This window comes from Saccoglossus kowalevskii, chromosome 18 (genome assembly GCF_978046115.1).
Source record: "Saccoglossus kowalevskii chromosome 18, keSacKowa6.1, whole genome shotgun sequence".
In the NCBI taxonomy this organism is placed as follows: domain Eukaryota; kingdom Metazoa; phylum Hemichordata; class Enteropneusta; family Harrimaniidae; genus Saccoglossus; species Saccoglossus kowalevskii.
In genome coordinates this window covers 7,405,563-7,422,188 of record NC_140658.1, presented here as the reverse complement: position 1 = coordinate 7,422,188, position 16,626 = coordinate 7,405,563, and the positions used below count along the sequence as shown (strand labels likewise).

The 16,626-nt window shown below is 37.9% G+C and overlaps 2 protein-coding genes across 2 annotated transcripts in view; one reads left to right on the top strand and one right to left on the bottom strand.

Annotated features, from left to right (window-relative positions):
• The first annotated feature begins 333 nt into the window (after positions 1 to 333).
• On the top strand, positions 334 to 4,313 carry LOC144350781 (kelch-like protein 23). The gene is made up of 2 exons (XM_085493309.1): positions 334 to 3,528; positions 3,687 to 4,313. The coding sequence occupies exon 1, from the start codon at positions 334 to 336 to the stop codon at positions 2,215 to 2,217; it is 1,884 nt and encodes a 627-aa protein (XP_085349435.1). The 3' UTR covers positions 2,218 to 3,528; positions 3,687 to 4,313.
• A 1,659-nt stretch (positions 4,314 to 5,972) lies between these two features.
• The window catches only part of LOC100374224 (nucleoprotein TPR-like), a 56,076-nt gene continuing 45,422 nt past the window's right edge, over positions 5,973 to 16,626 (bottom strand). The window contains exons 50-59 of the mRNA XM_085493133.1: positions 16,347 to 16,505; positions 15,770 to 15,923; positions 14,756 to 15,021; positions 11,618 to 11,683; positions 10,924 to 11,033; positions 10,265 to 10,356; positions 9,813 to 10,098; positions 9,180 to 9,343; positions 6,886 to 7,062; positions 5,973 to 6,612 (exon numbers count right to left, since the gene is read on the bottom strand). Coding sequence (XP_085349259.1) covers positions 6,548 to 6,612; positions 6,886 to 7,062; positions 9,180 to 9,343; positions 9,813 to 10,098; positions 10,265 to 10,356; positions 10,924 to 11,033; positions 11,618 to 11,683; positions 14,756 to 15,021; positions 15,770 to 15,923; positions 16,347 to 16,505 — 1,539 coding nt within the window. The 3' untranslated portion in view covers positions 5,973 to 6,547. The remainder of the gene's footprint in view (positions 6,613 to 6,885; positions 7,063 to 9,179; positions 9,344 to 9,812; positions 10,099 to 10,264; positions 10,357 to 10,923; positions 11,034 to 11,617; positions 11,684 to 14,755; positions 15,022 to 15,769; positions 15,924 to 16,346; positions 16,506 to 16,626) is intronic.

Here is a 16,626-nt window from a genome sequence, read left to right as displayed (position 1 = left end):
TCTCTGATACTAGTTCATACCATTTTGCACGCAAGGGTCAGAGGTAATCGTGTTTGATGGTTAGGTCCTTGATAATTGCTGTAGATGAAGATATCCTGAGAGTGTACTAAAACTGAGATTTTAGGTAAAACCGTGAAATGAAATACCTACGATCATTTAAAAATTGTAAAACAAAATTTGAGGGTTTTTTAATGATTCTAAAAAAATTTTCAAAGGTTTTCAGATTGTTTAAAATAAATTCATGATTTGTAAAACTTATTTTCTTGTTACTTCAGTTCGTATCGGAAACTAATTTGCATTTTTATTATTATTTCTAGGCACTGATTGGTCAATATGAATATGATGCTAGGTAGTTTACACGGACATTATATGGGCAGACGACAACCGCAGCAATCTGAGATTCTGCAAAATGTTTCCCACGTCAAAGCAGCTGCCGTGCAAAAATCTACTCTTCAGATGTTCAAGAAACTTCCGAACGGAAATGATTTAGAATTTTTGGCTCCGCAACATTCTGTTAGTTTGATGGATGGTCTAAATGATCTCAGACATGAGGGTCAGTTTACTGATATCACATTGCAGGTCAGAGGTCAAAACTTCACCTGCCACAGAGCGGTACTGGCCTCTTGCAGTAGCTACTTTCGAGCCATGTTTACCTCCGAAATGCAAGAAAGCAAAGACAGCATAATTACATTAAATGAAGTGAATCCTCAGGCCATGGAAACATTACTAAGTTACGTGTACACAGCCAGATTGGTTATATCAGACCATAATGTCCAAGAAATCCTAGAGGCTGCAAGTCTCTTTCAAATCTTTCCAGTTAGAGACGCATGCGCAGCGTACTTGAAACGTCAACTGCATCCATCTAACTGTCTCGGCTTTCAACGGTTTGCAGAGTCCCACTCATGCAATTTTTTACGCAGAGCTGCTGAAGAAATTGCACTCATGTATTTGGATGAGGTCAGTCACCATGAAGAGTTCATCCTTCTCAACTACGAACATCTACTTGAGTACGTCAGCCACAAAGATCTTATTGTCACTAAGGAAGAGATACTATACGAGGCAATTATGAAATGGATCAAACATGATAGCAAACGTCGCATTGAGCACATATCACAACTCCTAAAACAGATTAATTTCTCAAAGATCAAGACAGATTATTTTAACAGTAAAATATTGAACGAGCAATTACTATTGGATCTTCCTAACACTCAAGAAGTTGTCTCGGTAAGTAGACAGAAGCCAGTCCGCGGAAAAGAGGTCATCCTGCTTCTGAGTGGTAAAACCGGACGACCCAATCTTCCGAGTCAGTTCAACCATGATGTGCTCCAGTACGATCCATGCTCCAAATCTCTGGAGACAATAAGCTGTGACCCAGATAGGGAGCCTAATAGTTTCTATGATAGTATCGCCACTGCGGCCAAAGTCAATGACCAGATACTTTTCATACGTGCTAACAATGCTTGGTTATTTGATATTCGTACACTGCAGTGGAATAAAGTAGCACCACCGCTTCGAGGAACGTATCGCTCGGAAACCATATGTGTTGAGCTTGGTGGATACGTCTATGTTTTAGGCGGACATTCAATTGAGTTTAATCGTGAGGTTGCATTTGTTGAGAGATACGACGCAAAAAGAGATGTCTGGGAGGTGGTATCACCATTGATAAGAGCAACTCGTGGAGCAGCTGTTGCCGCCTGCGATGGCAAGATATACATGTTTTGCGGCCATACTGAAGTCGGCAACATTGACTTGACTCAATGTTATGACCCAGCAACAAATATGTGGCAAATACTAGCACCTCTACCAATAGAAACAAGCGGTGCAACAGCCATCACCTTTAATGACAGTATCTATCTCCTTGCTGTCAAGAATCCATCAGTCAACCACAACAACCCATTTCCTGTCTATAATCATGTTTTTCGGTACGATGTAGCAACAGACACCTGGCAACAGATGGCAAATATGAACGAAGGACATCGTAGGTGTGCTGCTATTGTCTGTCAAGGCAAGATCTTTGCAGTTGGCGGTACCCGCCGTGACTTCACAAGTGGAAACATGCAGTGGGCAACTACGGTTGAAATGTACGATCCTAACGAGGATATGTGGGAGACATGCGATCAGCTAGCGCATCCGATATTCTGCCATTCTGGAATGAAATTCATCATTAGTGATAAAGAGGACATTGCTGAGGAAGATGAAAAAACAGATGAATCTTAATTATCTACGGTATGGCGGAATGTTTAAATCGCCATTGTGGCATGAATGATAATAAATATACAACCAAGGACTGCATATATATATTATCTCTTGTATTTACACCTCCAGTAATGTTTTATTTTCCGACATATATCTAATTTTTTTGTGGCAATGTTTTTCAATTTGATCCAATTCATATTAATTATTATGCGTCCAAATTTGACGCATACACAGTGAAGAATGCAGCACCATCAGCGTGCGTGCATGACAAGCATTTGTACAGTACGAAAATGTTCTGCGTTATTAGTAAGCATCCAGCAGGGCAGATTCGTAGGTGAATATATTTAATGGCTTTGATAGAATAAATAAAACAAAAGACATCAATTTCAAACCTGTAGCATCACAAAAACTACAGGTATATTTGTATCACTTCAAAAGCTTGTAATGGCAACCTGCCGGAAGAATTTTCAGTGAAATTGAAAATTTATTTGGTCTATATTTAATCTATCAAATGAATTGCGTAGTTTTTGCAACTCACTCTTATATTTTATATTGTGAATATTCTGTGAAATATTTTATTCTAAGACGCACACAGAACATTTTTTTGGGAGTAATGGGTTAAATTATACAACCAGAGATTTCTTACAGAATTCATTGATTTTTGTTTTATTTTGTAATAAGTGGCAGATAATAGTAGGTTTTAAGTCTGCCATTTGTCTACCTGTCATTTTAGACAGACATAACATTTTATTTACAGGCTAAATTTCCACTGTCAACTTTTATTGAAAAACTTTTGAGTTTTTACAAAATAGCTATAAAGTCAACAAAATGTAAGGATTAAGCAACAGAGCAGCAACTATTTTCTTTCATCACAAAACGTATTTTAGACAGGCACGTTATATTGTATACCTAAAACCCTGGTTTGAGCGTTTCCAGGACATGTATATTGTAGAGAACAGTCTCTGAAGAAAAAAAATCAAATCAAATAACTCGACTCATTTACCGTAGTTTATGTTTTCATTTCCAGTCAATTTCTGTGACAAAATAAACTTTTGGTCAAGTTTGTTACTATGGTGACGGCACTATTTTTCATCTCTTCTTTTAATGATATCCAAGAAATTTAAAATCCAACATCGAATTTGAACTTTGTCGTTTTTGCTGTGATACAAGACTTCAAGAGCATGATAGTGGCTTATGCTTGGCTTTAAATAACACAATCTTTTCTTTGATATCATTTTGGGTTAATTTTTACCATGTTTTACCAACTTTCTGGTTCATGGATTTTGAATCCTAAATAACAATAATACAGGCTCATGGGTGCTGTGTGCACAGGTGACAACTCAATTGATTTAAAGCGGAGGAGTTGTCATCTGCGCATGCATCAGATGGCCATAGCGGGTCATTGTTTACAATCGAGCATCTACCCATGAGCCTTTGCGTTTTGAGCATGTGTTGTTATCACTTGGAACTCAATTCCCACACATGCGCAGGTGACAACCCTTCCGCTTTAAATAAACACATGGTTTACTCTGAGATGTGAAATACAACTGTATATGTACAACTGCAGAAAACGTTTGCAGATTCTCCCATTAACAAGATTATAAAAGCTTTTTTACAACAAAGAAAACAAATTACCTAGTCTGCATTGCATGAAATGCATTTTGTATACCCTAGTACAAAGCAACAACAAAATTAAAAGTACCATCTTTAAGATAATAGAAAGTGGTTAAAACCATTGCGATTTACCAGTTGTGAACTTCCTTGAATAAATCAGAATACACAACCAATTGTAGTTGTATTTTTTGTCTTATAATAAGTGTTCAGCTTGTATGGTGTAATAGCCATTGTCTTGGCTGTTTATTCATGAACACTTCCTCCCCCTGTGAAAGAGGTCATCATTATGACCAAGTTAAAAGTAAAACACATCTCACGTCCGTGGATTTAAGTATTTTCATATAATATTTTAGCTGGAATTATGGTAATTTTCACTAAAGACTTTTTGGGTGTTTTGTATGAAATTGATTTTCACTGATGGAATTGATTTCACTGAGTCTACTTCTGCCAGTCATTGTATACATGATGATAATAATTAAAGAGAGTTGAGTACTGTTTCAAAACAGTTCATATCTCGACTGTTGACAAGACCCCCCCCCCACATTCCATGCATATACCACTCCAGGGTAGTATTGCAGGTTTATTGTGATAGATGTGAATGAACTCTGAACCCTGTACCTGTAAAGCATCTATATTTGCATACCAGTCCAGTCCAGTCCAAATTATCTGCATACAACTGTAGTTTTGATACTCCTGTGTGAAGCACACAATTTAAGTCTTACCTGTATGTACATACAAATCAGTTTAAGCTGACAGAATTTTTGTGATTACCGGGTAATTGATTTAAATTAGGACAATGATTTATAAAAGTTTCTGTAACTCTGTTCCAGTGATGTTTTCGCTGCTACCCAATTTTGTGATTTTCCCTGATATTTAACAAATACAGCTGTTTATAGAATGTTTTGAATTTATAATCTCTCATTTAATAATGCTGTATACCACTTTGGTAATGTCATTGTATACTGCTATATTTTAATTCCCTATTTTTAGACTGTATGATAACAGGGCCAGTGATAAAACATGGCTCATATGTATCGCCATAGCAACACTTGAACTATGATCAAACCCAAATATTTTGTTGGTTTTGTCCAATTTTTGTATAGTTAGATTATTTGTTAATAAACATGCACCTACATTTTTGCAAGCTTTTTAAAACCATTTTGTTCAGTGAGACAGGAGTTTATCCTTGGGGCGGAGCTACGTCACAAGACGTTCCACTTTGCTAAGACGTGCACCACTGTACCATGTATTTCTATGGAGTCTGTGCGAGCTGGTGTGGAAGGTCGGTTGAAGAGTCGGTTGAAGAGCCGGTGAAAACAGCTAAATTCGAGAAAACAGTGCAAAACAGACTTTGAAGTATTCCTTGACAACCGAATTTAAATATGTTACACACGCAAGAATAATCTTTTTACACAATTCCGGGGATTTCAACAACCATCCCAAAGTATCGTTTTCTGAGAGTTCTTGGTCTGTGTTTTCACCGTGATGGTTGCCAGGCGGTGAAAATGCCCGGATGTCCGCCCCAAAGAATATACCGAAAAAAATAAATAATATTCTCTACATGCACACAAACGCTTCCCGCAAATATTAAGGGTGTTCCTTTCACAGTGTTCTTGACAAGCGACACTACTGTTAGCTTTCTATCGAACTGTCGCATAAATATGTAGACAAAGTTTCACACTTTTCCAATAGCAAATTACGATATTGTTAAAATAATTTTTTTTCATAGAATTCATTTGTAAATTTGCACATACAGTATGTTCAGACATTATGTAAATAATGTATTTTACATTACAGAGTAATAATGTTTATCATTAGCAGAACTGGAAACATTTTAGAAATGGAAAACGTCTACATTTGGACTGGGACACTCACTCATTTTAACCTTTTCACCACCAGACAGTCTTGCCTAAATTGTTCTACACTTATATTCTTTTATATCTTTAAAAATGAATCCTAATTTTGAAGCAAACAGACAAAATTTGCGTCAATTTTCAATCAACAAATTTGGCTATGTTTATCCAAATCTTTTGAGGGAAAGGCTATAAACGGGACTATTTTGTGAATTTGTGATGAAAAGAGGGAACTAGTAGTGAAATGGTTAACCCCTTATCACCAGAGGGCAGTATTGTTTGATGGGATTTAGCGACCACACAGAAATATAAATCAATATTTTTATTTTATTTTTAGCTTCAAAATAACATGGATGGCAAATAGTTACTGCAAAAATATTTCTCACATTCATTATTTGCATAAATAGCCACAGAGGGCGATACAAGCAAGCAGATTTGTCTTTTTAGTACCCACTTCTTATTTTAGATCACAATTAAGATACACTAAGTTTCTCAAAATATAAAATTGTTTTTCTTTCTACCATTTATGTTTGATAAAAACTTTTTGTTAATATATACTGACTAGGAATGGCAGTGAAGCAGGAAAAATTATTCATATAACCATAGTAACAAAATTCAATAATCTTTCACTGTGAAATCTTAATACAAATTTCATTAAATCACGTTAAAATTGACATTTACAAGATTGCTTATCAGGTAGCTTCTCCAACATTTACACACCAAGTATACTTACTTAAAACAAATAACTGGGTCGAGGTCAAGTTTGAAGTTAATGCACATCATGTTCAATGAAAGCTGCAAAAATCAGTTTTGATTTACAAAGTGTAGCAAAAATAAAATATTCCACCGATTTATCCTAGCATTTGCAGAGTAAATAAATATTTTCACATAATTTGCCCACCACGTCCTCTGCCGCCACGGATACCACGTGGTCCAATAGAGCCACGACCTGAAATGAAGAGAACAGCAAGTTTGTTGATATATTCTGTGTTTGTCCCAGCTCAAGTATTCAGACAGCCAGACTTGGCATGTGACGAGTTTCAATCTTGACCAATCGAGATTGCAGACAAATTTTTTCTGTTATGTGCCGACCAGTCACACACACATTTGGCTTAGGCTGACTCAGTTCCAACGCTTTGCACGAGATGTCGCTAAAACAACTTGGAAGACATCAATTGTCTGAAAGAGGGCATTCTTCAAGATATGGCAAGCATTTTCTTACCTCTTGGTTGTCTTTTGATTTTTCTGCCTCTATGTGATCCTTGCCATGCTGGTTTTCTTTGATGTTCTGTCTGCTGTCCAGACACACTCGTACTCGTACTGGCCCCAGCCCCGGCCCCGGAACCATCGTCACTGGAACTCCATACAATCCTTTTTAGTGTTGGTTTGGGTTTTTGTTCTGAAAGGAAGCCAAGAACTTTGTTACTGTTGCTGAATGGTTTGCTATGGGTTCCTGGACAGGTTAAAACAAGTCAAACCAACCTCAACAGGAACCATCAAACTAATAGTGGGGGACTCGGCAAGTTGAACATAAATAAGCCATGCATGGTCTTCAGTTAGCCATTTTGAATACATCTATATATCTATAACATGATGTAAAACGAATATATAAAATTTGAACATAATCAGTCAAAGTATATCAGAGATACATGTATGGCTCTAGAAGCGCATTCATTTAAACAAAATGGCCACCAGTCAGCCATTTTGAATCTGATCTGAAAAATACAAGCCATGCATGGCATAGTTCCCGTTAGTTATCGAATTTAAGAAATATAGTTTTGTTTATAGTACTATAGCTGGAATATAGACATGTCAGGAATATGATTATGATGATTGTTTAACATTAAAATGATTGACATTTGTATCTGATTGTCATACGAGTATTGAGAGATATTGCTCTGGAACAGCATTAATTAAAACAAAATTAGCCATTTTGAATACATGTATAATGAATATATGAAATTTGAACATAGTCAGTCAAAGCATGTCAGAGATATGGCTCTAGAAGCCCATTCATTAAAACAAAATGGCCGCTAGTCAGTCATTCTGAATCCGATCTGAAAAATAATACAACGTGCATCAGGAACCCGTAATGTCTAATGTATGTACCAAGTTTTAAACATATAAATGCTTGATTTTGATGATTTTTTAGCATAAAAATGGGCATTATTCAGCCATCTTGAATCAGATTGTGAAACAAATTGATGTGCATATGTATAATATTATGTTTGATGTATGTGTGAAGTTTGATTGTGATTGGTCCAGGCATTTCTAAGATACAGGTAAGATACAGACGCACAGGGACGGTCAAAACATAAACGAATGGGGACTAAAAAGGTATGGTCACCAAATTTATTTTTATACATAAAAATGTGCCAAACCCCATGAAAATGGTAATTTAAAGTCAATATCATTAATCATTAGGTAGGATTTATACTTGGGGCTAACTGATCATGGATATGACAAAGCAGCACTAATGACGATATTTAATGTTAGTTGGTCAGTCAAACATGGTGGCACTAGTAACATGAGGATGAGAACTGGTTTGATTACAAAGCCATTTCCACAGCAAAGCTAAGAGACCACCTAGCTGGCAGAAAAGCTAAGAGACCGACTAGCTGCCAGCAAAGCTAAGAGACCGACTAGCTGCCAGCAAAGCTAAGAAACCACCTTGCTGCCAGCAAAGCTAAGAGACCACCAAGCTGACAGCAAAGCTAAGAGACCACCTAGCTGAGAGCAAAGCTAAGAGACCACCTAGCTGAGAGCAAAGCTAAGAGACCACCTAGCTGGCAGCAAAGCTAAGAGACCACCTAGCTGGCAGCGAAGCTAAGAGACCACCTAGCTGGCAGAAAAGCTAAGAGACCGACTAGCTGGCAGAAAAGCTAAGAAACCGACTAGCTGGCAGCAAAGCTAAGAGACCGACTAGCTGGCAGCAAAGCTAAGAGACCGCCTAGCTGACAGCAAAGCTAAGAGACCACCTAGCTGACAGCAAAGCTAAGAGACCACCTAGCTGCCAGCAAAGCTAAGAGACCACCTAGCTGACAGCAAAGCTAAGAGACCACCTAGCTGGCAGCAAAGCTAAGAGACCACCTAGCTGGCAGCAAAGCTAAGAGACCACCTAGCTGGCAGCAAAGCTAAGAGACCACCTAGCTGACAGCAAAGCTAAGAGACCACCTAGCTGGCAGCAGAGCTAAGAGACCACCTAGCTGGCAGCAAAGCTAAGAGACCACCTAGCTGGCAGCAAAGCTAAGAGACCACCTAGCTGGCAGCAAAGTAAGAGACCACCTAGCTGGCAGCAAAGTAAGAGACCACCTAGCTGGCAGCAAAGTAAGAGACCACCTAGCTGGCAGCAAAGCTAAGAGACCACCTAGCTGGCAGCAACCACAGCAACAGAAACCACAGCTCACACCATTAAGTCATTAGCCTTCAGTGAGGATATTGGCCTGACATCTGAGCCAATCAACCTATACTAATCAATCAAGTTAGATTTAACCTGAAAGCTAATCCTAATCTTACCTGCTTCACTTTCAGAAGACCGTGGTTCAGGAACTTTGGTGTCACCAATTCCATCGTCACCTTCAACACTTTCCACCTGCCCTTCAGCTGCTTCCTGAGATTCACCTTCAGCAGCGGCTTCAGCGGCACCGCTTTCCAAATCAATGGCGTTGTCATTCTCAGTTCTGGCAAGAAAAAAATCAATCAGCAACCCTATTGTCATAGACTTGTTGTTGCTCTAAAGAGATAACTTACTTATTTACTTTGCCCAAATAACATTAATTACATACATATAACAGTGAAAACAACAGAATTCAATCGTTCTCAAACATAATATAGCCTTGTTTCAAATAAGTACAAATATCTTCCTTATTTGAACACTCTTTTGTTTGCATTGGATACAGCAGCCCTGTAGTAAGTGACTGAAATAGAATCATGTCACTGAACACAAACAGGCAGGAATACCTTTTTCAGGCTGTTATATCTCAGTAAGTTTTACAAATTGCACAAACAGAAAAAGATCTACAATAATAAGGTTATCACCAGGATGCCGCAAAGTATGCACTCAGGCATTACAGGATCACACTGACATCTGCTCTGCACAGCCCTTCTACATACTCAGCGATATCCTCATAACAACCTTATATTACTCACTCTTCAAGATTGATTTCTTCAGATTGCTCCGTGTCCTCGACATCCTGTGCAGCTGTATTCTCCGCACTCTCAGTTAACTCGGTAGAATCATTATTAGACCCTGTATCTAAATGTGCTGCAGATACCGGCACAGACTGCGAACTTTCTTCAGGTGCGTCTCCGGTCGACTCTGCGGTTGGAAACTGCATCATGGGAGCCTGACTCTGTAACGGAGTCGTTGGTACGCTGCGACCACCACCGTCCTCTTCTCCAAGTATATCTATATGAGTGTCATCCATTCCAAGCGCTGAAATAAACAACAAGCTTAAAATTTATTGATTTTAATTTTTATTCATTGTCTTTCATTTTTCATGTACATGATAAACTTCTGAAGTGCACATTCTAATTTCTTAGTCATTTTACTACTGTGCAGTAATTTTGCAATACCAATGAATTATTTCAGTGTCTCTTACCTCCTTGTGTGGCCAGCTGAGCTAATGCAGGCCGTGCGCCTGCATCTCCTTCTGGTGGATTGAACTGAAACCGCACATGCTGATGTGGTGAACTAGAAAAAAATCAAACAGCTGAATTTATATCCTGACAATTGACCCAAGATGCAAATGGCCTTGAGATCATTTTGAGAGTGAGAGAGACACAAAACAAGTTCCCCCTTAAATAGTGTTCCTTTCTTTCCTACCATTGTATCTACTATTTTGCTGATCAATGTAATATTTTCATACTTTTTGATTTCCTTATTAATTGAAATGGACAAAATGTAACACGAGTTCATGGGACTTCACTTCAAAATTGAGATGCTTTGTGATAAATATTATGTATTATTTGTTGCATGATATGGCCTGTTATTTCAAGAACAGTGAAGGATTAAGTTTTATAGAAACACGGATCATGACAAAAAGTTCAGAACATATAGATACGTTCATACAGACACAATCACTATAAGACATGTATGAGCATTATAAATTTTATATTTTAAACGACGAAAATTTTGCATGACAGGTAAGTACTAACAATTCTTTAGGTAAACTGTCAGTTTTATGAAATTTAGCCATTGTGAGTCCTAACAATTTATTTAATCTAGATTTGAAATGGTGAAAATAAGTTATATACTAACTTGATCGCTTCTGCAAATCCATCAGTACTTTTCGGTACAAATAATGTAGGAGTACTTGGTACAGTGCAGTCATCACCCATGTCTTCAAATGGAGTGCCTGAACTATGACCCTACGGAAAACACAATGATACATTAGCTTAAACTTCAATCCTCGGTGCACATACATCAATCTTTGCGGCAGTTGTGGATTAATTTGTAAAATCGTGCACAAGTCGATAAATCTGTTACTTCTTGGTTGTAGCTGTCAATCAGTAAAATTATGTCAAGAACTATTCAGCACACTATGTTGTCTGACTAAGTCATCATTTTGTTCATAGCTATTTATGTTAAAACCACTTCAAATATCTCATCAAGTTATCACCTGACATCATCTGTTGGTAGAGTTGGTTGATATGAATGACACCATCACAAAGTACTCGAGTTACCCACGAACCAATTGCGTTGATAGTCAGGTACATGAAACCACCAATCAGTATCAAGTATCAAGCAGCTAATTCAATAATACAGATCACAACTTTTTCATATCATAAATTTGACATGGGTTGACAATCATTAAAACCAAGAAGCAATACAAAATTACCTCCCCACAAATTGAATGACTTACTCACCAAAAATAAGCAAGTCATTCATAAATATATAAAGATACCGGAGGATACACTAAGATGACATCAGATTAGTTTTCATTGGTACTTACCATGAAAGAGAATGATGGCAACTGTCTGCCTAGAGAGGGAAGTCGTTCAGCTCGCATGGGAAGCCTCTGCAGGAAGAAAAGATGCAATTTTAATGAATACAATAAACCATCTGGTGAATACTATAAATCTAACTGAGAACTATATTTACATGTACATCTGCTCATGGAGTCACGAAATGAACAAATCTAACAGAGGTCTCATCAAGGTACATGTACATATACACTAAGTATCAAAGCAATCAGGCTTGTAGATTTCAAGAGGAAGTCAAAAAAGCTGATGACAAACTATCACTAATATAAGCTCCACTCAGTAAAGTCAACAAGGAAGCTAAAAATATATAGAACAGATGCATTTATAACTGTGATGTCACTGATTGTCATTTTTGAGGCAATAAACTTTTTTTGGAATTACAACTAATCACAGTAACATCACAGAAATGTCACAGCAGTTAGTTATAAATGTCTCTATATATGTTTGACACACTGTTCTACATTGCCAGTTCTATTTTTAGTAAAATTTTGTGACAAATGGTGAATTGATAGATAGAGGCCCCAATGCATCATATATAAGGGAACTGATCATTACCACCCAGCCGGTTTCCTGTGAGTTTGACTCGGTTTACCGTACCGGTCGTTGCTTTACCGTACCGACCGTTGCTTTACCGGCTGGACAATTACCGTACTGATATGACCAATACCGTCTATTTATCACCTTCGATTAATGAATGCATGGTAAACAAAGCCCCGGTAACTGTGAGTCATGCATAAATTAATTGGGCATTTTGCAAACAATAAGAATTTTTTTTTACCCATTGAAAGTGAATAATTTGAAAAGGACATGACTTGTACAACAGAGTGTTACGTCCCAGTCGACTAGAGGACTCGATGGTTTAATGATTTGTTTATATTTGCCAGTAGCTCACACAGTAGAAAGAAAGTCGGACAACCGTCGAAATATAAATAAATAAATTAAACAAGCAGCCTATCCGCTGAGATAGCTCCGCTGTTAGCAATGCACATTTCAATTAAAGAACTGAAGACATCATTAGAAAATGAACAATATGAATAGTATCAAAGCAATCGGACTTACAGTTTTTAACAAGAAGTCGAAAATATCACTTTTTACCAAAAATGACAAAAATATTCACCAAAATTAGAGAATTGAAGATATCATCACGAAATGAACAAATCTGAGAGAGGTCCACATGTAGTACCTATATATGTAGTATCAAAGCAATTGGACTTGCGGTTTTTAACAAGAAGTCGAAAATATCAGTTTTTACCAAAAATGACAAAAATATTCACCAAAATTAAAGAATTAAAGATATCATTACAAAATTAACAAATCTGAGAGAGGTCCACATGTAGTACCTATAGATGTAATATCAAAGCAATTGCACTTGCGGTTTTTAACAAGAAGTCGAAAATATCAGTTTTTACCAAAAATGACAAAAATATTCACCAAAATTAGAGAATTGAAGATATCAACATGAAATGAACAAACCTAAGAGAGGTCTACCCAAGGTACATATACACCAAGTATCAAAGCATTTAGGCTTGTAGTTTTCAAGAAGAAGTCGAAAAAGTAAAACATTGACACGAACGACAACGACGACGGACAATCACTCATATGATAAGCTCCGCTCGACAAAGTCGACAGCGGAGCTAATAAAAAAGTCTTTCTGAAATTCTTCGCATGTGTTTCTTTCAATATACGTGTGTTATTCACATATTCATGATCGCCTGTACACTATACAACGACAGTCCTACATCGTAGCTTACACACGACGTTGAATATAACGTCCCAACCTGTCGCATGAATTCGATGATACTTGCATAATGTGCCAGCATGACTCGCTTGGCCGAGCTCACGTGTATTTAAATTCGGGCTTGGGCGTTCGAAAATCTGCTTTGATACTTTGTTGACAATAACATGCGCAACGCATGCATGTAGTCCAGATAAAATTCAAGTGCGTAAAACGGAATTTGACCTTGCTCTCACACCCATTGAACTGGCTGTACTCGAGGCCCTGAAAAGGGCCGATTGCATTTAATGCACCGCTTTCCGAGCAAGGTTGGTGTATCAAATCATTTGAATACATAATAATAATTGCCGAAAATAAATCACTGGAAATTTGTGGAGAACGAATTACAACACAGTGTCAAATTGAACCGGTCAACTAAATTATTCAACATTGCCCCCTGCCTTTATAATAAGTTGCCGTGTGTTGCCATGGTGGCCATCAAAACATTTGCCAAATTTCGTCCGATCCATTGTAAGCTGATATTCAAGTCTAGGGTGTAAAATCGAAAACAAAGGGTTTGCGTGTTTATAAAAAAATAAATACATGTACTATATGCAAAACACGCATTTACTACTTTGTATCAAATTGGATGTCGTCAAATATTTAGCCCAATCACTGAATAAAAAAAACATCCAAGCACACATGCACTGGCGCCAGATGAAGTGAAAAAACGCCTTGGTGAAGCTCTCATTCTCACCATGGCTCACAAAAATCACATGTAGCATTATCACGCGCAACTTGAATGTAAATATTATTCAATAATAATGGTAAAGTTTAATCTCTGACAAATAAAAAGACGCAACAAATTGAACTGGTGGTGTATTTGACCTCGAAAGCTACCGCACAGCAAACATGAACAAATTGATTTATAAACAGACTATAACTACAAACGAAACAAATTCTATTCAAATTAATTCTACAGTTTTGCTTTCTCTGGCGATCCTGTGCATAAAACTGAAATTTAAACAGGTCGGCATTTTACCAGTAAACCGGAAAATCAATGCATAAATTAACTTGTCAGAGGTGTGAATTGCCTCCTGCCAGTACGGTAACGGCCTTGCCGGTACGGCTAATGACCTTCGGGTACGGTAAAGAACCGGCCGGTACGGTAAAGCAGCGGCTGGTACGGTAAAGCAGCGGCCGGTACGGTAAAGCAGCGGCCGGTACGGTAAAGAAATGCACGCCGCGGGAGACTCACAGGAAACCGGCTTGGTGGTAATGATCAGTTCCCTAACAATGTTTAAATTACATTGTTTTGTTCACTAAAAATGTTAACATGTGCTGTATTGACTTTCATTTTTAAAGGTCAAACATCCAGAGCATTATTTCTTACCTGTGCTGCTTGCTGAGTCGACAATTCTTGGCTTGATTCATGTTGTTGTTGTTGTTGCTGCTGGGGAGATGGTTGTTCTTGAGACGCTGGTGGCTGTTGTTGTTCCTGTTCAGGAGGCACAACATGTATTTGTATATGTGGAGTCTGTTGCATGGTTACACCAATTTGAGTTTGCTGAGCACTGATTTGTACGTTACTTGGCGGTTCTTGCTGCTGTTCTAAAGGCTGAGATTCCATTTCAACTTGACTGTTTTGATCGTCATCATCTGCAATGATTCCCAATAAAAAACAAATTATAAAGTGTTCCAACTAATGTCGAAAAATCCATTTAAATGGGGGAGAGTCATCACCTGCACATTCAGCAGACGGCTATAGCATGCCTATACATAAGCTTGAGCACCCATGAGTGCACAGGTGACAATCCCACCACTTAAGGGTTTGAAAATCACTTATTATATGATTTCTACGGCCATATACCGGTACTATATGCACAGGGATTGCGCTAGTGTCTCGGCAAAACAAGTTCCACTTACAAAATTTTAAGAAATTGAAATTTGACCCTGGATAAATTTATTAGAGATTTGACCCCTGCTTGCTTGGAAAACAGGGTCCCTCTTTAATAATTGGAGTTCAGGAAGCAAAATATGGTGTTAACGCAATTCCTGCTACATTAATTTGGTAGAAAAAAATATTCAAACCAGTTGCTGGGGAATAAAAGGGAAAATCTTTTTAAACCATTTAGATTGAGTGTGTACAAGTTTGGCTACATTTGGTGAACAAAATCTGCAGAGTTGGAGAATTTCTTATTAAAATAATAAATCAGTGGCTTGATACTGTTTTAAATCCCTTTCATTTTATTGCTTGTCCTATACCGCAGACTATTTTGTAGAATCGGTATTAAAATACTATTGAAGTGATATCCTAGAGAGAAAAGTCACTGTCAAATTACTAAGAAAGTCATAAATTGAGAGGATTCACAAGTTGTTGCACTGGTAAAATCACAAAATTATATACCAATAATCTCGACCACGTCACTGTCTTCATCTTGTGCTTCTTCCATCTGTTCATGTTCTACATCATCAATCTGTTCCTCCATATCTTCTTCCCCATCTACTTCCTCTCCATCATCTTCCATCTCAGCTTCTTCAACTTCGTACTCATCACCGACCTGAAGTTTAAACATGCCAACATTGACAGAAGTGCTCAACCACAGGAAAACGAGGACAGACTTGTCACAGGCAATTGTCATTGAACTCCTAAAGTAATGGCACTACCAATGTCCACCCTGTTTATAATGCTAACACAGAGGACCATGTACTACTGAATTTGACTGACTGAAGTGATACATGCATGTACCATGGCACTACCAATGTATTGTATAGCGGTTTTAAAATGTTAAAGAAGGGCATGCGTCAGATGGCCATAGCGTGTCATTGATTACAAACAAGAATCTACCCATGAGCCTTTGCATTTTTAGTGTGCATTGTTATTGTTGCTTGGGATTCAAATCCCCTTGTGCGCAGGCGATGACCCTCCCGCTTTGATCAACATATGTTACCACAATAACAGTATTCGGTAAGTTAAGACTTACATCATATCCTTGTTCAATTTCCTCAGCTTCTTCATCGTACACTCCATACTCCTCCTCCTCTTCTCCTTCCCCCTCGTACCCTTCCCCTTCCTCCTCCTCGACTTCCTCTTCTTCGTCCTCATCCACTCCTTCAATGACTTCATACTGCTCTTCTCCTTCCTGGATCGAAAAAACAAAACTTGTGTCATAAGGAACATTAATTATTTCAGAGCGCCCTCCAAGGTTACTTACTGCCCCTTACCAGGGTTAATGAGATGTTTTTTTGGTGGATAAGAAAAAC

Coding starts and splice junctions, on each gene's coding strand:
- LOC144350781 (XM_085493309.1), top strand. CDS start 334: ATGAATATGATGCTAGGTAGTTTACACGGACATTATATGGGCAGACGA.